At 43.2% G+C, this 23,861-nt stretch overlaps 1 protein-coding gene across 4 annotated transcripts in view; it reads right to left on the bottom strand.

Annotated features, from left to right (window-relative positions):
* LOC134078529 (protein mono-ADP-ribosyltransferase PARP4-like) overlaps positions 1-23,861 on the bottom strand; it is a 34,602-nt gene that overhangs the window by 1,283 nt on the left and 9,458 nt on the right. For 3 of the 4 annotated variants that reach the window (XM_062534522.1, XM_062534524.1, XM_062534521.1), the window contains exons 11-42: positions 23,320-23,451; positions 20,714-20,812; positions 20,425-20,608; positions 20,000-20,147; positions 19,022-19,164; positions 18,612-18,743; positions 18,159-18,245; positions 16,782-16,946; positions 16,337-16,374; positions 16,074-16,155; positions 15,339-15,476; positions 14,925-15,156; positions 14,569-14,639; positions 14,043-14,230; positions 13,190-13,289; positions 12,835-13,005; positions 12,529-12,609; positions 12,261-12,341; positions 11,758-11,853; positions 9,487-9,597; positions 8,533-8,568; positions 7,595-7,744; positions 7,294-7,329; positions 7,050-7,136; positions 6,508-6,582; positions 4,523-4,594; positions 3,776-3,811; positions 3,546-3,608; positions 2,107-3,215; positions 897-957; positions 423-525; positions 156-288 (exon numbers count right to left, since the gene is read on the bottom strand). In XM_062534522.1, coding sequence (XP_062390506.1) covers positions 156-288; positions 423-525; positions 897-957; positions 2,107-3,215; positions 3,546-3,608; positions 3,776-3,811; positions 4,523-4,594; positions 6,508-6,582; positions 7,050-7,136; positions 7,294-7,329; positions 7,595-7,744; positions 8,533-8,568; positions 9,487-9,597; positions 11,758-11,853; positions 12,261-12,341; positions 12,529-12,609; positions 12,835-13,005; positions 13,190-13,289; positions 14,043-14,230; positions 14,569-14,639; positions 14,925-15,156; positions 15,339-15,476; positions 16,074-16,155; positions 16,337-16,374; positions 16,782-16,946; positions 18,159-18,245; positions 18,612-18,743; positions 19,022-19,164; positions 20,000-20,147; positions 20,425-20,608; positions 20,714-20,812; positions 23,320-23,451 — 4,440 coding nt within the window. The remainder of the gene's footprint in view (positions 1-155; positions 289-422; positions 526-896; positions 958-2,106; positions 3,216-3,545; positions 3,609-3,775; positions 3,812-4,522; positions 4,595-6,507; positions 6,583-7,049; positions 7,137-7,293; positions 7,330-7,594; positions 7,745-8,532; positions 8,569-9,486; positions 9,598-11,757; positions 11,854-12,260; positions 12,342-12,528; positions 12,610-12,834; positions 13,006-13,189; positions 13,290-14,042; positions 14,231-14,568; positions 14,640-14,924; positions 15,157-15,338; positions 15,477-16,073; positions 16,156-16,336; positions 16,375-16,781; positions 16,947-18,158; positions 18,246-18,611; positions 18,744-19,021; positions 19,165-19,999; positions 20,148-20,424; positions 20,609-20,713; positions 20,813-23,319; positions 23,452-23,861) is intronic. The other variant, XM_062534523.1, reaches the window with a different exon arrangement.

The raw sequence follows: 23,861 nt of genomic DNA, 5'->3' as shown, positions 1-23,861 counted from the left end.
CTTTCTATGTCTTTCACACTATATGTCACGCACACACACACACGCACACACACACACACACACACACACACACACACACACACACACACACACACACACACACACACACACACACACACACACACACACACACACACACACACACACACACACACCTGTCTTCAGGAGGGTCTCTGAGGCGGAACAGAGACTGCAGCAGCTCTCCCTGGACCAGCTTCCTGACGCGCACCAGCTGCAGAACCAGCAGGGTGGACACCAGCCTCAGGATGGCAGCCTGGGCCTTGGGGCCTGATAGAAACATGTATACAGTATACATACTCAGATCGTCTTGTCCAAAACCAGTGTCTGACCTCACAAATACTCTTCTGAATGAATGGGAGACAGTCATTTCACTCTAAAATGCTGTGGAGATATGTTCTCACCCAGAGATGCGATGCCCTTTTCTCTAAGGAAAATGTTGGCAAAGAAGTTCAGATCAACACCCAGGAGCAATCCCACCTCAGCAGTGCATTCCCAGTATCCCTCCTAATGGGAAAACAAAGGCAGTAAGCAAGTAAACCAGCAAGTGAGTGCAAACATCTTAATGCACCGATAACGTTTAGCACTAAGTATTCCTTTCTTTTTCTTTTTTTTAAATAAGAAAACTGTTGCTCGTTTTTATGTTCTGATTAGTCCATCTGTAACAAATATGTAAAAGAAGCCAATTCATACAGTGTCCTAAGTACATTTTATATACATTTTATTGAGCATGATTACATGTATAAAAGCAATCCATGGATGTCAATACTTTCTATAGGCACTGTTGAAGTGCACAATCCACACAGTGCCATAGAAATACTGGCTGTTTGCTCTGTAATTATGATGAAACTAACAAGTCTGAAAAGCAGGCATCTTACAGGGCTCTGGAGACGTGCCAGCTGATCCCACGATGCTCTGGGGCTGATCCTCCTGCCCATCCTGCAACGGAGAACTCATTAGGCGAATTCGATTTCATGTAGCTGTCTTAAGACGACTGCAGACGTGACTATTTCTGACATTCTGACACGTTTTTCAAACCGGAATTGTAACATACGTCATTGTTGAAAACGTATCAGAATGTCCGAAATAATCACGTCTGCATTCGTCTTAAAGAGACCCTATGCAACTTTCTGCAGGAGACGATCGCTCTTTGTTTACATCTGGAAGTCTGAGACGAAGAACCACGCTTGCAATTTATATATTTAAATATAGCCTATACATGTATAAATATACACGCTAAAGCTGTCGGGGAAGCTCTGCAGAGAAAATGCAAGCATAAAACGAGCGAAAACGAAAAACGAAAAACGAAACCGAAACCAGAGATGAAATCGCCAATCCTGCATAGTTCCTCTTTAAGACAGCTACATGAAGTTGAACAAAGCTAACATGCTACAAAAATATCCAGTACAAAGCCTCTTCTCATAGATAGATAGATAGATATACTTTATTCATCACTGTAGTGCAGAGATGTAAAAGTCCGGTGTTGGCCACCCGTCGAGTTATGTTGTGATAGCATACCTTGATCAAGCAGCGTAACTCAACACAACGCAGGCTTCAGAAAATAAAAGTCCTGCCATTCACTGGTTCTACTGTACATATGTGTCAGGTAACATAGGTGATTTCACTAATTATCTGATCTACCCGGCTTTATTAATTAACTTAATTAACCCATTAAGTGAATGGTTGGAACTAATATGTGGCAGGACTTTTACATTCTGAAGTTAAACTTTCACACCTGTGCTGTATTCATTGTATTGACACATTTCTCTTATTGAATGTAACTTTTGTTTTGAACTGAGGATACTTTAATTTAATGATATTGTAATTTAGCTTATTTGTGTACTCTGTTGCTAAGCACTGTTTAGAAGTATCTAGCATTGACTGTGTTGGTTAATGAATGTTCCTAACATTACAACTCTTAATGGAAACAGAAGAGAGAGGCTATTTCCCAGTAAGTGAGCCAGTGAAAAAAGGAATGGCATGGAAAACAGCTATACAGCATGTGACTTACAGTACAACATCTTGGTATAATTCTTAAGTCTTAAAAATGAATGAATGACAGGGTATGACCAGTGTGTATCACTCTACCTTTGAAAATCACAAATGAGAGGTGGATCTTCGACTGCACACTTCCGCGTCTGCCTCAACCTCATACCCTTAGTCCTCCGCTGTGAGCCTGAGCCTGCTGACGGGGGCAGAGAGACAGACATCCCAGAGTCCACCTCCATCTCCACCTCCACCCCTTCCATCGCAACGGCAGATTTAGCGGCATCATCTAGGCCCAATTTGAGTTGGGGTGATGCTCTGCGTCTTAAGTTGTTGGCACGGAGGACCTCACGGGGGACAGAATCTCCAGTAGGGAGAGCTTTGCTCAAGGTTTCGCGAGGAGGTTGGTGAGACGCAAAGGACGAACCAAAGTCAACACGGTGTCCGAAAGCAAAGCCCTTGGTAGTGCGAGGGGGACGAGGAGGGGCTGGGGTAGGGGCAGAGACAGGGGTATGGGCAGCGGAGCCGGTGATTATTAAGGAATTGGAAGCAAAGGCGGAGAAAGGAGGAGGTGGAGGTGGGTGAGAGGCAGAGGAGGAACCAAAGTCAACACGGTGTCCGAAAGCAAAGCCCTCGGCAGTGAGAAGGGGAAGGGGAGGGGCTGGGGTAGGAGCAGAGACAGGGGTATGTGCAGCGCTGCCGGCGGTTATTAAGGTTTTGGAAGCAAAGGCGGAGAAAGGAGGAGGTGGAGGTGGAGGTGGGTGAGAGGCAGAGGAGGAACCAAAGTCAACAGAGTGTGCAGCACTTAAAGACATCCTCTGGACGGTGGGAGGGGGAGGGGGAGGGGGAGGGGCTGGGGTAGGAGCAGAGACAGAGATGTGGGCAGCGGTTCTGAAGGCTTTGGGAGCAAAGGAGAAAAGAGGAGATGGAGGTGGGTGAGAGACAGAGGAGCAACCAAAAAGTCCCTGGGCAGTGGGAGGTGGAGGGGGAGGGGCTGGGGAAGGAGCAGAGGCAGAGGTAGGGGCACAGGCGCCGACCATTGTTCTGTGACGAAAGGCCGAGAGAGGTGGAGGTGGGTCAGAGGCAGAGGAGGAACTAGGGTCAGAGAGGACCTTGACGCCTTGACCTCCAAAGAGAGGACCAGAGAGAGACTTCAAGGACTTTTTGGAGGACTTTTCAAAGGACATCGGGACAGTACCACCAAATAAGCACTAAAAAAAAAAGGGTCAAACATGTTTGAATTGCATTTTAAATTCTGTAAAGTAAAAAAGTAAAAAATCACCGCTCATCCATGTGAGGTGCAGGATTAAGAGTAAACTGGATATTTTAAAGAAGAATCCGCACACTTCAAGTCTTTGTCTGTATGATTCACTCTGCCTGATGAAGGTCTGCTTTTTTTTGCACAAAGACTTGAAGTGTGCGGATTCTTCTTTAAAATATCCAAATTCTGTAAAGTAAAAAGTGTTTATCCTGTCTTTGAACTTTATGGGTTCAGCAGCTTAGTAAACATTTCTGTCCATGCTCACTTCGACTACACCTACCGGAGCATCAATGTGAATCTCTTTGCCGTCAAAAATCCCAAAGCCCATGTCATTGTTGGAGCTCTGAGAAGGCCAAGCATGTTTTAATTGCATTTTAAATCACTGTAAGCTCACAAACATCTAAATATGCTGCTAAGTAATCATATTAACTGCTCGATATTTTGGATAATGCTGAACTAACAAACTGCCAAAAAACATCGGTGAGTTTTCACTCCCATACTGTACTGTACCTCTTTCTCTTCAGATCTCGATGAGCCGGGACCGCGCTGAAAAACAAGAAAGGAAATTTTACTTTCTGAAGCATTTTGTTTTGCACAATGTAGGCCTACTGTCAATTCAATGAGCTGAACAATTACAGTAATATGGCCCTGCGCTAAAACTGTCTTGTTTGTAGAACTAGCCTACTTCTTTCCGCCACCAATTTCTATAACAAGGACAAACTGCCGTTACAAGTTCATCTGTGTTGGAGACGGATTTCATCTGTCTTGACTGTGATTGGCCAAATCAATTAAACATGACTGGCCAAATGTACTATTTTTTTAACAGGTCGATAGAGAAAGGTAGATGGAAATCTTCTTGTTTCGCCGAAAAGCGACGAGTTTGCAGGTATGCATTCAAACGCTATCTATTGTTGCAGTTGATATGAGAGAAAAAGATATTTGCACATTTCCAAAATATAATTTTGTTTCCACTATATTATCATGAGCATATCGCTAGCATAGGGATTGTCATATTGGGATTGTCATATGTGACCCCGCAAAGCGAAATCGGGCAAGTTGCTCCGGGCACAATTGTAATCCCTTGTCACATTTGATATGTACTGTAGAGCAGAATTCACTTTGGACAACTAAATGTAACGGAATTAATCATACAGCATACAGTCATACAGCACATACCAAATCTGTATAAAACTCAACCTGCCCCCCAGGATGTTCTATATTTTCAGGGAGGATGTCTTCACACCCTCTGGCACTCACTTTGGAGAGGAAGGAAAAATAGCGGAGATCGAGAGGGGCTTCATCAGCACATGCAATAGGTATAGGCATCATCTGTAAAAGAAAAATGGGAGAGATTCAGACTAAGGATTGTTGTCATATTGCCTAAGATTGAGGGATTGTGGTTAACATGGGCAGCAAGCTGCTCCAGACATTCTGCACAAAAGCTGGTGATCTTTATACACTGAGACCGGGGGCATCTTAAAGTCTAGACTCTGGCTGCCCTGCTTTCAAACCTTGGAGGTATTCCAGACACCCACTGAAATGTTCAGTCATTTTTAAAGAAACCACAGATGCAGATGCATTTGTTTCTTTATCCAGGTTTAATGTTACTGTTGCAATCAGGAAAACATAGCCTGAAGCTTGGCGCAATCGAAGAACACAGGACATTTAACAGGAGGATTTGTCGTTTTGTAGCCCAACGTAACCAAAGTAGCACTGTAAAAAGTGTGTTCTACATGCTAGTTTGGTTCTTGGTATGCCAGACTTAACTGATGCACAAAGCTTCAAACCTATATTTTTATTTCTGCATAATGGAGACCTGAAGAAGATTCTTGTTTCAAAAAAGCACTGGATGTTAATGGAATAATGGAATATCTGAACTTGAGGTAGGAAGGTCATGTGCTAATGGGTGTTTGTTAAACAGATAACCGCACTTGTGAACACAAAGCCCTACAAACATACATCTAACTCCCCTGGCTGGCTGTTTTTTCACTTCTGTTTTTTCACTTCTGTCAGACTAATGCTGTGTTCCAGTGCAATATGGGACGTGGGACTTATCTTACCTGAAGTGTACAAGCTCCTACTTTAAAGAGGAACTATGCAGGATTGGCAATTTCATCTCTGGTTTCGGTTTCGTTTTTCGTTTTCGCTCGTTTTATGCTTGCATTTTCTCTGCAGAGCTTGCCTGACAGCTTTAGCGTGTATATTTATACATGTATAGGCTATATTTAAATATATAAATTGCAAGCGTGGTTCTCCGTCTCAGATTTCCAGATGTAAACAAAGAGCGATCGTCTCCTGCAGAAAGTTGCATAGGGTCTCTTTAAAGCGTTCCAGGTAATTGAAGAGGAATGTAAACAGAAAACAGAGACGCACTGGGTAACACTGGTTGACATATAACAGTGTTAAAATTGCTGTGTCTAAAACAACCCTACTAGCAGAGAAGTGAAGTGTATAGCCTATCCGTTGAAGTTCTATCTCTCACAACGTGTGACTCCACCAATATGAAAAAGAAATAGAAAAAACTTATACTGCCAGCAATGTGTATTATATACAAAACTTGCATGATTTACTCTTGAAAGTGGCCCCTTTCTCGTTTTCCTCATACAATGTCATATATGGTATAGCCCTTACAGGTTACAAAGTTTTATATGTTTCAGGTTACACAGATTTACTAAGGATCTTATAATGGTCTTATATGGGACAAGCTTTTACCATGTTTTATCTGATTCCTGATAGATTTTTCTATGACAGTGAAACCATTATAAGATCCTTAGTAAATCTGTGTAACCTGAAACATATAAAACTTTCTAACCTGTAAGGGCTATATATGACACTGTATGAGGAAAACGAGAAAGGGGCCACTTTCAAGAGTAAATCATGCAAGTTTTGTATATAATACACATTGCTGGCAGTACAAGTTTTTTCTATTTCTTTTTCATATGGGCATGGGCGCTGCCATTGTCCTCCGACCTAATTTTGGTGAGGTTGGGGTAGGTCGAGCTCCCCCGACTTCGCAGGTAGGACATTTCACTTCGACAGGCATTCCAGTGCACTTTTCTTAGTTGGAGGTAGGATAAGTCCCACGTCCCATTTCACTGGAACGCAGCATAAGGGCAGGCCAGGTTTAGCGCAGCAGGACTGCCCGACTCCCGAGCCACGCTCATGTGCTCTGGGTGCAGGCAGCTCCTTAGCCACTAAACTACGAAAACATTTCAGTCCATGCTCACTCCAACTACACCTACCATTTCGATAGAATAGTCATTCTCAAGCCCACAGTCATTAGCAAGCCCACGGATATTCGCAGGCGCCTCTAAGACCTAACAAAAACAAACAAGAAAAAGGTCAAACATGTTTGAATTGCATTTTAAATTCCGTAAAATAAAAAATGTTTATCCTGTCTTTGAACTTCATGGGTTCAGCAGCTTAGTAAACATTTCTGTCCATGGTCCGAATACATCTACCCGAGCATCAATGTCGCCCAATAAGTCATCATATGAGATCTGAGAAGGCCAAGCATGTTTGAATTGCATTTTAAATCATTGAAAGCTCAAACAAATCTAAATGTACAATGTACTGTCAATTCAATGACCTGTACCATTAAAGGTAATATGGGAAGGAGACTGCTCCAGATCTTTTGTTTGTTCACAAAGTTGACCCCTGTCTGCTTACACGGAACACAGAGATTTGCATTTCGTTTTTAAAAAGTGTTTCATCGTCTCTTTGACCATTATGGGTTCAGCAGCTTAGAAACATTTCTGTCCATGCTCACTCCGACTACACCTACCGGAGCATCAACGTGAATCTCTTCGTGAATCTCAACGTGAATCTCTTCGTCGTCAAAAAGCCCAAAGCCCATGTCATCATCTGAGATCTGAGAAGGCCAAGCATGTTTGAATTGCATTTTAAATCATTGTAAGCTCACAAAAATCTAATTGTGCTACTGAGTAGTTGTAGGGATAACTGCTCAATATTTTGGATACTGATGAAATAACAAACTGCAAAAATTCTGTCAGTTTTCATTCCCATACCTCTTCCTCTTCATAACTCCGTGAGCTGGGACCGAGCTGAAAAACAAGAAAGGAGATTTTCATTTCTGAAGCATTTTTTTGTACAATGTACTGTCAATTCAATGACCTGTACCATTAAAGGTAATATGGGAAGGAGACTGCTCCAGATCTTTTGTATGTTCACAAAGTTGACCCCTGTCTGCTTACACTGAACACAGAGATTTGCATTTCGTTTTTAAAAAGTGTTTCATCGTCTCTTTGACCATTACGGGTTCAGCAGCTTAGAAACATTTCTGTCCATGCTCACTCCGACTACACCTACCGGAGCATCAACGTGAATCTCTTCGTCGTCAAAAAGCCCAAAGCCCATGTCATCATCTGAGATCTGAGAAGGCCAAGCATGTTTGAATTGCATTTCAACATCAGACTCTTCGTCGTCAAAAAGCCCAAAGCCCATGTCATCATCTGAGATCTGAGAAGGACAAGCATGTTGAGTCTAAATCCCCCCTGGGGATTTGAAAAACTGTTCCAAACACACATCTCAATCTCTGCTAGTTTTTGTCCTAGAAACATATAAGTGACACCATTAGAAACCTTTAATCAACTAGTTTCCAAATATACATGTTTTAAAATCAATGGCACTTTGTAAAAACAATAAAAGAAAATCCTAGGATTTCAGACCTCTCACCTGCAGCAGGTCCGTTCAAAAAGCCCATTCAACTTAATTTGCATTTGAAAGAAACACTCACTAATGGCCCATTTAGTCTGACTTTCTTCCAATTTGTAGTAAAACTACATAACGTTTTTGAATGTTCTTTTTATATGGAGCCAACACCATTGTTTTCAAGGTTCAAACTTCAAAAGTCTTAGCTCGGTATATTCATAGTGTGTTTTTACCTTTGACCTTTGGAAAATCATTTTTTTTAAATAGTTGTGTTTACACTGAATTATAATAAAACAATATTTAATTACATCCACTTTCCTCTCATATAATTATTGTGGAGGACCTCTAGAATATAACCATATGTGCCACTTTTGCATAGATGTTTTCAGTTAGATGAAAAACGTAAAAATCTCAAGGTATAGCTGACTACCTCAAAGTGCCTGAAAAGGCCCTGGACCTCCAAGTGTTAAATGCATTTGAAATCATTGTAAGCTCACACAAATCTAACTGTGCTCCTGAGTAGTCTGCTGGATATTTTGGATATTGCTGAATTAACAAACTGCAAAAAAAAATTCTGTGAGTTTTCACTCCCATACCTCTTCCTCTTCAGAACTCGATGAGCTGGGAAAGTACTGAAAAACAAGAAAAAAGATTTGAATTTCTGAAGCACTTTCGATTCAATTCCATGAGCTGAACAATTAATACGGAAGGGAGACTGCCCCATATCATTTGTTTGTTCACAAAGTTGTCCCCTGTCTGCTTACACTGAACACAGAGATTGGCATTTCATTTTAAAGCTAACAAAGTGTTTCATCTTCTCTTTGACCATTATGTGCTCAGCAGCTAAGAAAAAACTCTGTCTATTCAGGCCCATTACAACATAACTGCAGGACCATAAATGTGGCAGTGGTAGAGTAGTGGTTAAGGAGCTGGGCTAGTGTGCAGTAGCCTGGTGGAGTAGTGGTTAAGGAGCTGGGCTAGTGTGCAGTAGCCTGGTGGAGTAGTGGTTAAGGAGCTGGGCTAGTGTGCAGTAGCCTGGTAGAGTAGTGGTTAAGGAGCTGGGCTAGTGTGCAGTAGCCTGGTGGAGTAGTGGTTAAGGAGCTGGGCTAGTGTGCAGTAGCCTGGTGGAGTAGTGGTTAAGGAGCTGGGCTAGTGTGCAGTAGCCTGGTGGAGTAGTGGTTAAGGAGCTGGGCTAGTGTGCAGTAGCCTGGTGGAGTAGTGGTTAAGGAGCTGGGCTAGTGTGCAGTAGCCTGGTGGAGTAGTGGTTAAGGAGCTGGGCTAGTGTGCAGTAGCCTGGTAGAGTAGTGGTTAAGGAGCTGGGCTAGTGTGCAGTAGCCTGGAAGTTTGTGTGTTCAATTCCTGGCTTCTCCGTTGTGCCCTTGAACAAGGCACTTAAACGGCAAGTTGCTCCGGGTACAATTGTAATCCCTTGTCATGTAGTTGATATGTACTGTAGAGCAGAAGTCTCTTTGGACAACAGACTGCTAAATGTAAATGTAAGGAATTAATAGTCATATAGCATGTACCACATCATTATAAAACTCATCTACCTCACGAATTCTCGGTTCAACTTCCCAGTCCATGTAGGGCAGCAGGTCCACCTCCTCCTCTGCAATCAGCTTGGGGATGTCTGTGAAGCCCTCCTCAGGCTTCTGTGCATCCTGGTGGAGGATGAGGGAGGGAAGCAAAAGACTTCACTTGGAGCTCACACTGTTGAGACATGCCTACAGTGTATGATTTAATAAAACACATTTTATCCATCCAACCAAGACTTCAAACACTTAAAGCATCTCATTCAAACGGTATCTATTGTTGCAGTTGATATGAGAGAAAAAGATATTTGCACATTTCCAAAATATAATTTTGTTTCCACTATATTATCACGCCCACCGCTAGCGTAGGGATTGTCATATTAGGATTGTCATATAGGGATTTATTTCATAATCAACTTCCTGAGTCTTTGGAACGCCGAAACACCGGGGCACATGAAACTTGGTGAGCATGTAGCCCCACTACAGTTTTACAGGAACTAATGTTTGTTTGCTCTGGGCCCCCCAAAACCCAAAAACAAATATCCTAAATAATTACCCGAACCGCGGCACCCAAGATGACAACAATATTTTTCAAAATACAATTCTATATTGAGATGAGATGTTCTGAACTGCACCAAATTTCATGAGTATGGTTAACCTGACACCTTTTGGGGGTATGGAAAGTTTCCTGGAATTTTAGCCATGAGGGTTATAACATATATGACTAGAAAAGCACTCCGAGAGCGCAGACAAAGATCGTATAGTTAGGAAGATGAATCATAAAGGGGGTTTTCAATGGAATGAAATGGTGCCCACTTCCGCCTCCTATCTGGGCGTGATCAGTGACGAGTAATCGGTTTAGACCAGTGTAGAAGCAGCAGAAGCAGTGTGCCGTTGATAACAGGTGGCCTGCGCAATTAGCGGAGACAGGTCAGGTCAGGAGGGACAGGTCGTGAACAAAGTTATTTTTCTGTGTATTTATCACGCTGGAAAATACGATTTCAATGTGGGAATGTTAGAAAGACGTGTGCCTTGTAGAATATGGGTTCGTTACTTGCATTGCTGAATGTAGGGCTAAGGGAATGGTCATAATCCGAGATAAGGTTTATTTCTCCCGTTTGCCTCCCGTTTGCCTCCTAAATGGGAGTGGCACTACGTCACAGGGACACCAGGATTGACCCTCATATGACTCGTCTCGCTTTATAAACCGTCTCTGCCGCAGACCTCCGCCAAGCGAAAACATAACTGCTTCCTGGATCCAGACGGTGATCCGGATCACCCCAATTTAATCGTTTCTTCCTTGGGTCATTTCAGACCTTTCCTGAAAATTTCATCTGCCTGATGAAGGTAGCTTGCACTCAGTAAAGCTTGCACTTAGTAAAGTTCAAAAACATTTTTTGCACAAAGACTTGAAGTGTGCATATTCTTCTTTAAAACTGAAAACTTCATCGAAATCCATCCATGACTTTTTGAATTATCTAGCTAACAAACAGATAAATAGACAGACAGACAAACAGAAAAACAAACAAACAAACCCCTATGAAAACATAACCTCCTTGGCGGAGGTAAATATATGTACATTTAGTGACCGTTCCCCCATCAGCCAGTAGATGGTAATGTTGAGCGAAGGATTGCCGAAATTTGCTGAAATTTGCTCATTACACTTCTACAAGGCAGGGCCCGGTTTCCCTAGGCTGGGTGAACCCTCCCTGAACTTCCGGGGAATTTGAATTTCCAATCAGAAACGGCCATACTCTTAGTCCTGGCACGCTATTGGCTGGTGACGTGATGATAACGAAACTGAAGCGATGCAAAGTGCAGTAGAAACAAAAGCGCAGCCTCCCCAGACTAATGTTCAATCTTAAAAGATTGAGCTTAGTATGGTGAAAACCAGACTATGGTTTCCCGGCATGACCGTAGTACCGAGTAAGCGATAGGAGACCGGCGCTGGTTGGCTCACCTTTCACTTTCGGTAATGTTTCTCTGTCTTACCATGCGGTAAACCTGTTTACGTCAACAAATGATCCCGTGTTTTGAGTTAATTACGATTGATTACGATGATGCTTTTATGTGGAAACTATTTTATAGATAGTTTATTCATATAGTTTAACTAGGTCATAGATTTGTCAGAAAATACATGTGGACACTCCTCAGCACATATTATCATTACATTGTGCTAGCTTGGTGACCTACAGGGTATTATTGAACGCCTTTAGATGCTTCGAACTGGACAGAAACATTTGCTTTTGACCCCTTGACCTTTCTCTGTGAGGTCAGGAGTGAACGTACCCTCTCCTCGATGGCCACAAAGCTGGTGAACTGGGAGAGGACGGAGAACTCTTTGCTGAGCTCCACGATGAAGGACTTCATCTGCGCTTTCTTCCCCTTTGAGAGTTAGAACACAGACCAGCTATCAGGGGAGCTGAAGAGCTCAACACAACACACCACACACACACACACACACACACACACACACACACACACACACACCACAGCTATTGGAGGAGCTAAAGAGCTAAATTACATACCACACCGCAACATCAAACACAACATGTCACTCACAACACAACTAGAAAACACAACCGGACACACACACACACACACACACACACACACACACACACACACACACACACACACACACCACAGCTATTGGAGGAGCTAAAGAGCTAAATTACATACCACACCGCAACATCAAACACAACATGTCACTCACAACACAACTAGAAAACACAACCGGACACACACACACACACACACATACACTCACGCACAGAGAAACACTGACGTACCTCATGTTCAGCTTCATCCATGTGAAGAACACCATCCTCATAATCTCTAATGACTGCTCGTGCTGTGAGTTTGTGAAGAAACTATGGACCAGACACATACACCCGCACGCATGCACGCACACACACACACACAGACACAGGCACACATTCACAAACAAATGAACACGGGGGTTGTTTATTTTAACAGTCACGTGAGATATGTACCAGATGTCTACTAGAGAGATTCACGTGGACAGGGTTCTGTAGTGTGTTGTGTTGGTGTTCATACCGTGCCCTTAGTCTTCTGCAGTTCTGTGGTGGACACCATGGTCTTAATCTCCTGCCCACACAGGTCCCCATAGAGAGTGGCCTATAGTGGGCATACAGTATGCATTCATGGGCAACATTGATCAACAGATAAAAAAAAAAAAAAAACATTTCTGCTGAGTATTCATCAAATGTAGTCATTTCATAGAGACGGGCAGATCCAATACAGAGTTTTCATTTGAGAGGTTACTTTGGTAGAATCTACAAATAAACACAAATGGACACATATAAACAAATAGTGACACGACCCTATGCTCTTGTACATTACCTGTGTGCAGTGAGGTACGAAGCCATAGACCAAGGTGTGGCAGTTGCTGAAGAGGGCGTGGACCTGTGCAGGGGCCTGAACAGGAGGGGGAGCTGTTGGGTTGAACAGCTGCCACTTCACGGCCACCGAGCTGCAGCCTGGAGACGCCAAACGCCTCACCTGCGACGCCACCTGCCAGGTGACACAACAATACTGCAGTGGCACACCTGACATCAAACACATTTGTCTCTCAAATACAATTTGCTTTTGGAGGTTAAGTCACATTTAGCTTCTGTTTAGATCTATATCCCTGTTCCTTCACTATGAATGCTTATAGGAGATTGAATTTGCGTTCGTAACTGGGGAGACAAACTACCTTCTCTGACCACGTGTGACGGGTCTTTGTGTCAAAGAACTCATAGGCTCCACCCCCTGCCTGAGCAAGAGCTCGAAGCATGTGTCTGTTGGCCGTCTTACTGTGGAAACACACACACAGACAACAGGTAGGCATCAGCACACACAGAGATACACACAAACACTCACGCGCACACACACACACACACACACACACACACGCTTTATGAGAGCTCACCTGCTGTGTTGTGTGTACAAAGTAACGCGTCACAGTAACGTAACTACTTTTTTTCGGGTAAAAAGTAGCATAACATTCTACTACTCAAAAAGTGGTAACGAAAGATAGTTCCCTTTTCAATTCGGCGCAACGTTACTTTTCCCACGGACAGATTTGAAAGCATCACTGCCTCAGCTGCACGCTTGTGCAATAGTCACAAGCTATTTACGGTACATGACAGAGGCTGGTAGCATGAAGAGCAATCATGGTAAGCAAGAAGCAGCCAACGCTAACTTTTGGGTGATGGAGGTACTCCCATTACTTCATTGAAACTAGGGAGAGTAACTGTGTAAGGCTATAAAATAAGCCCTTATGTATTTTGTGTTCACATATGAGCCCATAAGATGTATTGAGGCTATGTTATTTGATATTGATTCATAGAGCACAAACAAAATACCTGTTATAACCTCCATAGTAGAACTTTATGTACAGTAGGTAACATAAAACTAACATAAAAGTAACGTAAAAGTAACAAGAAACATAAAAAGTTACTTTCCATAGTGGGTACCTAAGTAAAGTAACAGAATACATTTTAAAGTAGTAACGAGTAACAAGCAAACACTCCTTTTTAAAAAATAACTTAACCAACTCTGCTCACCTGAGGCCACAGGTGAAGAGGCGCGTATGTGCAGCGTGGCTGCGGACCAGCTGCAGGGTGAGGGTGGGGTTTTGCACGTGGCCATCAGATAGCAGCACCAGGCTCCTGCTGCCCCGGGATGGAGGCAACAGACTCAGGCTGCGCAGGGGCCGCCACAGCTCAGTGCTGCCCCCCACTGGTGGGGAGGTCTAATAACGAGAGCAGCAGAAAACACGCATACCATAACTTCCCAACTATACGCCGTGGCTTATACATTGATTTTGAAACATTTGCTCAGCTATGAGGTTAATATAACGAGGGCAGTCAATATGGTATTGATATGGTTTGTTTCTTTTAACTTAAATAAAACACTGCCCTGCGGCTCATGCACGATGCAGCTAATACACAGGAAATTACTGCACTGATTCACTAAAACAACAGACCCACTTTTTAAGCAGAGTACTGTGAATGTTATGAAGTATAGACTTTCACAAATTCTGCATATCTAAACTAACTTATTTATTTACTCTACCATGTCAGTACTCACCTTGATGAAGTCCTTAGCTGGTTCGTAGGCATCCCCAAGAACTTTGGAGAACATGAAGGCATTCTTATGATCTGTGAAAGAAAATCAAAAGTATATGAGCCACAGGCACAATGGCATATAGCCAGGCTTGTTGGCATGGCAGTCAGAGCGCATGCTCAACTGTAGTGACGACACTCCATCACACATGAGATTATGAGAATACAAACAAACATATTAAATATGGTGTGATGCATCATCTGGAATGTATTCTGAATGGTACAGAACTACACAAATAGAGGTGACCCCTTGGTGGCCCCTTGTGGCACATCGACTGTTTTGGCTATACAATGTGATGAATGTCTTCCACTTCTGCCTACCTGTCCCAAACAGCACAATGTTGATCTTGAGTTTCTTGTCCAGTTTGCTGAGCAGGTGCAGGGCGATGTGCCGTGCGTTCAGCAGGGTCTCCCCCCGCATGGACTCAGAGGTGTCCAGCAGAAGCAACACCTCCTGCACCCCACCCCCAGCAGGACCAGCAGGACCAGGGCTGAGCTCCTCTCCGGCCCCACGGAGGGCCCCAAAGTCGGGGTAGAACACCAGCATACAGGCCTGAGGAGAGAAGAGCGGTCTGGATGGGTGAAGTATGCGGTATGCAGGCTTTTGTGTGTGTGAGTGTGTGTGTGTGTGTGTGTGTGTGTGTGTGTGTGTGTGTGTATGAGAGAGAGAGAGAGAGAGAGAGAGAGAGAGAGAGAGAGAGAGAGGCGTGTGTGTGTGTGAGAGAGAGATCTGACCTGGCTGTCCTTGTCAGGGTGGTTCTCCACCCACATGCGGGGCATGTGCATCTCAGACAGAGTGATGTAGAGTTCGAACCCGTCAGAACCCAGCATCTCCCCAGGTAACGTGCACACCATCGCCTTACAGTCCGTCCTCTAAAGAACGTGAGAGAACATAGGTCAACTCAACACCTTCAGCAGTCAAAATAACATTTAAAATATCAACATATACTGCAGTAAACTCTGTGTTATCACACCCTGATAGAGATTTTTAGTTGAAATGTGTACCCATTAAATCAGAGTTTAATAAAGGCTTTATTTTTTCATACATAAGGCTGCCTCAGTTCTACTGCTTTTCCCCCCTTTGATCATTTTAAAGCCCACTTGATGAAACCAGAAAAGCGTTCCCTTTTCATTTTCTTTTATTCATCAATAAAACAGCTTCATTAGTCAACAAAACATGTCTGCCAGTCAACATAACATGTTCAAAAGTCAAAAGAATATCTCTGTTAGTGAATACAACATCTTCAGTGGTCGAGAAAACATAAATAAGAAAGAAAAAAACACAAAGAAGAAAACACAATAAGACAAAACTCTGCAGACTCAGTCAACAGTTTCAAACAGGACTAATTCAAACAATATACCTTAAGCATTTACACAGCACATGAGTAACAATGATCTTCTCTTTTCCTGCTAGACAAGAGTGGGCCAGATATTACTCACTGTACTGATGAAGAGCATACTGGTACATACCTTGGTCTGAATACGGTGTGTATTACAGCGCAAACTGGTGATCTCATAAGGCATCTCAATGGACAGACTGAGGGAGAAGTCCCTGTGATGAACCAAAGAAAAAGAGATGTAATTCAAGTCATCAGTGATACATCATCATAATCAATCAGTAACATTTAATTACATTAATATATCATTATTACTGTGTAATAACCAATCAGATGATCAATAAAAACAACTCAATAGATGAGTGGAGCACATCTGAACTAGGTGAAGACCCTTACCCATTGAGTTCACTCACACACACCTTCTCCACAGTACCCTGCAAACAACATACAGAGTAATTTAACAAAAACTAATAAAGACACAACATTTCACCACTGAATAGATCAGACACTGACTGACAACTGTCAATCAAGAATAGAATAGAATAGAATATATACTTTTTTGATCCCGTGAGGGAAATTCAGTTCTCTGCATTTAACCCAATTTAACCGAATTAGTGAACACACAGCACACAGTGAACACACAGTGAGGTGAATCACACAGCAGTGAGCTGCCTGCCCAACCAGCGGCGCTCGGGGAGCAGTGAGGGGTTAGGTGCCTTGCTCAAGGGCGCTTCAGCCGTGGTGGACTGGTTGGGGATCGAACCGGCAACCCTCCGGTTACAAGCCCGATGCGCTAACCGGTACACCACGGCTGCCCCTAATCAAGCTAGAGTCCTCCTACCTGTGTCTTCTCATTGAGTGCAGCACTCTGTTGCCATGGCGCCACGCTGCCGGGCAACTGGAAGAAAATGGAATCGGCCTTCACCAGCAGCTCAGAGATGAAGGTGACCTTGATGAGGACGGTGGCACCGGGAGGAAGATTCCCCACACTGATGGTGAACACATCCTGATGGGGCGCACAATTAGGACATCATCAAAAATGGCAGATTACATGAACAGACATCTAATGATTCTAAAGGCCCGAGTATGGTCGGGCGTCTGCGTCGCGCGCACGCGGCACTGGTGAGCGTGTGACGAGAATTGCGTCATTTTTACGGCATGCGTCACGTCTTTGAGTCGACCAAAATTTAAGACCGTGCGTCTCTTTCACGCGTAGACTGCGCATGTGTGAAACGGAACTGCTGTAAAGACGCCGCTCCAGTAGGTGGAGCACGTACAGAAATAACGCTTAAAACGCAGCAAACAGAGACAGAAGAACACTTAAACTGGCGTTTCCTACACGCTAACGTTGTTATATGATGACAAAACATTAGTCTTTGAGTATTTTAATAGTCGGTTGTAAACAAAGACCTCCTATGTAATCCAAGTTGTGTAAATGGACTGAAGTTCGCTCTAAATATATACTTTTATCGATTATGCTAACCGTTAGCATCTCTATGGGATTTCTCATACACATTAGCCATAAGCTAACCCATTAGTTTAGCTGTAACTTGGAATGCTAGCCAACGCGTGGTGTGCTGTGCCTGTTCTGGTGGATGATAAATGGAGAGATGTGAAGAACCAACTCATCAAACTTTTCAGCAAACATGAGAAAGTACTAGTGGTGCTTCTCCTCATCTAACAGCTGCATCTTTTGTGTATTTAAGTGTGGAACACTCCTTCCCTGGCTCTTCCTTAGTTCAGTGGTCGCACATCCTAGAGTATCACAGTTAATTCGTAGTGCGCCGGCGCTAATCTTGATCAGCTGGCGCGCATTCAGGACACAGACATTGGAGTATGCCTCTTATATGCGTCTAAAATGACGCACGTCAAATGTCCAGTGCCGCGTGCGCGTGACGCAGACGGAGGAGTAGGCTAGAGCCTTAAGTGGTAGGAACAAAATGAAAAAGAGAATGGTGAGGCAGCTACCAAGCTACCCTATTGGCAAAGAACCTAATGTCGAAGTAGACTGCTTTTTTTGTGCCACTGAAGAGGCTCGATATGTCATTACAAGTGAACAAGGTCTTGAGATACCACTATGCTGGTATAACTCAGTGATTGTAAAGAAACGGTCTTTGTACAAGGTTGGATCATTTCCATATGGATTGATCTAAAATACAGTTTGGTAAATACATCTGTGTGTGAATAGTAGAGCTTTGTAATGTGTGTGTTGACATACAGGAGCCTCCTGGTCCATGAGGTAAGCCCCGTGGCCCTTTGCTATGGCCTGCTTGTACTCCTTATGGGCCTGCTCCTTCTCCTTCACCTGAGGAACACACAGCAGCAGAACACAACTACAGTCAATCGGAGGACTGGACACACCATGGGCATGTTGTTCTTCATGAACATCATGAAGGTGTTCTTGAACATCATGAAGAGCATACATCAGAACAGAGGACTGGACACACCACCAGAACATCATAAAGAACCAATACATCAGAACTAACAGAAGACTGGACACACCACCAGAACATCATAAGGAACAGATACATCAGAACAGACAGAGGACTAGACACACCACCAGGACACCATGAAGAACAAATACATCAGAACAGGTAGAAAAATGGAGATGGTTGACTGGGGCATAATGCCTTATATGGAAGGGGACAGATAGTGCAGGGAGGTTTTGTACCTGTCCGATCACGTGCTTCCCGTTGATGAAGGCTTCAAAACCACACACAGCAGCAGACTCCTCCAGGGGGAAAACGTACTTGGCCTCGATGGGAGCCGGGTTCGGATTGGAGTACGTCTGGAAAATGATGACCTGGGGTGGAGAGATGGAAAACAACATAAGCAGTGAAATAGGAGAATGGCAGTCAGCAGAGAATTAAAAAGTAATCTCAGTGTTTGTTGTCATGATGTCTGAAGGCCACAGATGAAAAGTGATGCATCTGCATCTAAACCGCATCTAAATGTGGTATGGTATATATTTTATTATAGAAGTTGAGAGCAGTCTGAGGAAAATGTACGCAACATAAGTGCCTATAGGAGACTCGAATCCCCGTATCTACAGTAGGTCTGTGTGGCCTGTGAGCCCTATACCTGAGACAGCAGGTCCACCAGCTTGCACTTCACATGGACGGCCTGCAGGGGGAGCATCTGTCCCGCGCTGTCCAGGAGACCAGCAGTCACGCTGTCCAGGGGGTTCTTAATGTCCTCAAACCCCCCATTGTCCTCACTGGCCACTAAACATACACGTGTAGAGTGTACCTCACAGGTTGTAATATTTCATGACAGAGCACTTTATCTTAGGTATGTTACTAAGCTATTATTACAATGTAATAATGGCACAGGTGTTATAAATACTGTACAATATATGTAGCCTAGGAATCTAGACGCCCCTAGCGGCAGCAAATGTAATTTGGCTGGCGGGGCAGTCTAGGCACGATCCATTGAGCCAGGAAGCTGAGAACCCCCAGCACCAACGGCCCAATCACAGGGCTTAACATAATGGTGACTGACATGCGACCAGAAGTTGCGACGGTAACGCATCCTGTTATTTGAAAACAAGAAGATGATTCGTTTAGCGTTATCCTATTGCGTGGAGAGGGAAGGTTACGCATCCTGCTACTTGAAAACAAGAAGATGATTCGTTTAGCGTTATCCTATTGCGGGGAGGGAATTTGAAAGACAACTGTTTATCCCACCCCTCCGATTGAGCCCTGTCTACGGTGAGTGTCCAGACCCTACATCTTGATGTGGGTCTGGCTCGTCAGGCTACAATATATGCACAAATAAGTACAATGCAAGAGCAATTTAAAACATTACTGCGCGACTCTCAGCAACAAATATGTAATGACATATAATAACAAATTGTAGAAACATTATTACATGTCACTGCATCAAATATAAGCTATATAAACTAAATAAAATAACAACATTCTCATCAATTAATTGAATACACAGCATTGTTTATTTACAAGTACATTTCTTATACATCTAGTTTATTTTCTATAGTATGCAAACTCTCATAGGCTATATTGGGTGAGGAGGCAAGAAAGGCCACCATTGGATACCCACATGTGTCAGAGGTTCCTGCTGGAGGGATGTTTTCCACCGACATGTCAACAGACGGCTGGAAGTCCTTGAGCTGGTCGTCTGGTAGCGTGTACTGGACCGCGTACTTCAGCCTGACCTGGTCAGGACTGAACACCACATACTCATCGTCCTGCAGAGAACACACAGGAGCCATCAACAGCCTGGGAGTGACAGACATCCTACCATGACAACCACACTATGATGAGAACAATTACAGCAAGACACATGGTCATGAAATGTATTGTAAACTGTTATTACAAAATAAACGTTTTAGTAAGTACATTGCATGCATGCTCAGTAAACAACGCAAAAAACAAACTGCCCTGTATATATTACCTCTGTGGAAAGACATTAAATATTGTACAATGCTGTTTGTTACAAATGTGATCCCTCATAAGCATGAGTACCTCAAACTCTGAGTTTTGTCTGGGGGTGCTGCGGACCCCGTGGACGCTGTCGTAGCCCTCAGGGGCGCTGGTCAGGGTGGTGTCCTTCTTCCGGAACTCTCTACAGTACCCCAGTGCCACCTCACACACCAGCAGCAGGCGTGAGCCGTCCGTCACACCGGGACTGGAGTACTTCACACTGGTGCTGATCCACAAGAGGGAACAATAAAGAGCAATTCAAACCAATACAGATTCTGCTGAGATTACCAATTCAACGTAATTGAATCCCCCAAGGCCAAGGGCAACTGACCTGAAGGAGTCGCTGAAGTAGATGCCTCCTCCCAGGTGCCCCACATCTGTGCGCTGGACTCCGTGATGCTCCACTCCAACCCGGGGCAGCAGAAGACCCCTGCAGAGATACAGCAGACAGATCACATCTATAGACACAGCAGATAGATCACATCTATAGATACAGCAGATAGATCATATCTATAGACAGGGCAGATAGATCATATCTATAGACAGGGCAGGTACAGCAGATAGATCATATCTATAGACAGGGCAGATACAGCAGATAGATATCTATAGACAGGGCAGACAGGGGCAGATATCATATCTATAGACAGGGCAGATAGGGGCAGATATCATATCTACTGTATAGACAGGGCAAGTACAGCAGATACAGTACCCTCCAGAATTATTGGCACCCTTGGTAAAAGTTGACTAAAAATAGGTATAAAAAATAATCTTTAGGTGATTTATTGTACTCCCACAATGAAAACAATGAGGAAAAATACACCCTGCAAGGGAAGCAAATTTATTCTGAGAAAAAGGAAAATTTCATAAAGAAATAAATATTTTTAACAAAAACACGTCACTCACAATTATTGGCACCCCTACTTGTAATACCTTCTTAAACCTCCCTTTGTCAATAAAACAGCGTGTAATATTCTTCTCTGACACCCCATAAAGATTGAGAATACAAAGTAAGGGATTTAAGACCATTCATCTTTACAAAAGCTCCCCAGATCGTCCAGATTGCTAGGTCCACACTTGTGCATTCTCCTCTTTGACTCATCCCACTGTTTTTCTATGGAGTTTAGATCAGGGGACTGCAATGGCAATGTCTGAAGCTTGATTTTGTGTTCAGTAAACCATATTTGTTTTGATCTGGACATTTGTTTTGGTTCATTGGCCTGATGAATGATCCAATCATGACCAACTTTTAGGGCCTTGGCAGAGATTGTTTGATTTCCTTTGAAAATGTTCAGGTTTTTCTTGGTGTTGATGATACCATGCACCTTAATTAGGTTCCCAAAGCCTTTGGGAATTAAAACAGCCCCACAATAGCACAGCCCCTCCACCATAATTCTGATTAGGCATGTGATTCTTTTTAGTATAGTCATTCTTCTATGTATGCCAAAGACACCATAAGTGTGTTTAGCAAAAGAGCACAATTTTCCTTTCATCTGGCAATAGACCACACTCCCACACATGTCATGGTACCATTCAGTAACTCCTGCCCTTTACATTGTTCATTAAATGACTGGAGTGGCGTTAACCTGACATGCTGTCTAAATAATCTATTAGCAGTGAGGTCACTTTTGAAGATTTTTGTGGGGGACTTGGTGACCCCAAGATGATAGCTTTGTCTGTAACTCGCAACAGTGGTTCTTATGGAATTTTTTGCCTATCATACCATCCTCTGTACTGTACGTGGGGGCAAAATAGCCATGGGTCTTTGTCTAAGCATGTTTGCCACATTTCCAGATGATTAGAACCTTTTAATCATCATTTTAACTGGAAATATAGGCATTTTCAACAAAATACCTAGTTTTCATTGACATTCTCTTACTTACAAATGTTAACACACTTTCTTTTCATTTCAATTTAGTGTATTCTCTTGTCTCTCCAATGATGAAAAATGACTAGAGGATTTAGCCTCTGAGTGACGTCATTTTCATACCATAGTGAAAAAGAACGTCATGAACTACTTCTGAAAGTTCACGGACACTCTGATTTACTTAAAAAAGTTGCATTTACATAGGAAAATGCTCCTGTTAAAGTTTGTACATAATATGTTTCAGGGGTGCCAATAATTGTGAGCAATGTGTTTTTGTTAAAAATATTTATTTCTTTATGAGATTTTCCTTTTTTCTCAAAATAAATTTGCTGGCCTTGCAGGGTATATTTTTCCTCATTGTTTTCATTGTGGGAGTACAATAAATCACCTAAAGATTATTTTTTAGACCTATTTTTAGTCAACTTTTACCAAGGGTGCCAATAATTCTGGAGGGTACTGTATATCATATCTATAGACATTGCAGGTGCAGCAGCATGGACAACACTCACATTAGAAACACTAGCATGGACAACACTCATATTAGGAAGACTGGTTACACTAGTCAGGAGGGCATAGTCATATGTACTTATTATACGGCTCTCTAGAATGTTGAGGGAGCTCACATTCACTTTGAATGGGCCTCCCCAACGTTCTGCGGTCAGTTATTTTTGCATAATCACCGCTCCGAAGGTATAATGACCGTTGCCAATGGCAACAGGTTCACTCCACTAGTTGTAGCCGAAGCTACGAAACGGTAGCCAAGTCATTGCTAAAGACACATAGAGTTAAGTTTCTTTTCTCATTTTGGCAAGTAGCCGTATAATAAGCGCGATAATGTATAGAACGCCGGTCATTATCAGAAAATAATTCCCTTCAGGACGAAGCAAAACCAATCCGCTGCGCGTCGGGGTTCTGTTCATCCTGTTGGGAATAATTTCCTGATAATGACCGGCGTTCTATACATTATCCCTTACATAGCTATAACATATATAATTTTTATTATTTAATGATAATCTTTATGTAATCTTTGCATGACAGGTAGATTCTGTTCTAGAGTTCTAGAGTTTTCTAACCGAGAGAGGATTCCAACAAAGCTGGCAGGACTGGTGGAGTGGAGGAGGGGCCTAATGTTCCCAAGCTCCTCCCTGAACATCTGAAGCTCTGCCCCACGCCGCACATGGAACACATTGTGAATCTTAATCTCCCTGTAAGAGAAGCACAGGGAATTACACACACACACACACACACACACACACACACATAAACACACAAGGCAAATATATCCACATACATAAACACATACAAGGGGTCTGTACGAAACTTAAGGCAGCTGCCTGCAGTCTCGCTGCCTTCGGCTGCCTAGCAAGTCACGTGCCTTAGTAAACAACATCAACATAAAGGTACCAGCTACGGACTGAAGTTTTGGACGGCCTAGCAAGATAGCAACACAGATCGCTGTTGCCATGATACCGACAGCTGACCAACATCTGACTTCACGGTTTATCCCGGTCAACAGCTGACTTCTTCTCGACGTTCCTTCTTCATGAACAGCGGTTCCCGTGGTTGCCGGCGGTCACTGACATCATAGTTCCATAGAACTTTGGATGTTGAAGGC

Source organism: Sardina pilchardus, chromosome 4 (genome assembly GCF_963854185.1).
Source record: "Sardina pilchardus chromosome 4, fSarPil1.1, whole genome shotgun sequence".
Classification (NCBI taxonomy): Eukaryota; Metazoa; Chordata; class Actinopteri; order Clupeiformes; family Clupeidae; genus Sardina; species Sardina pilchardus.
This window is presented reverse-complemented; position numbering and strand designations above follow the sequence as displayed.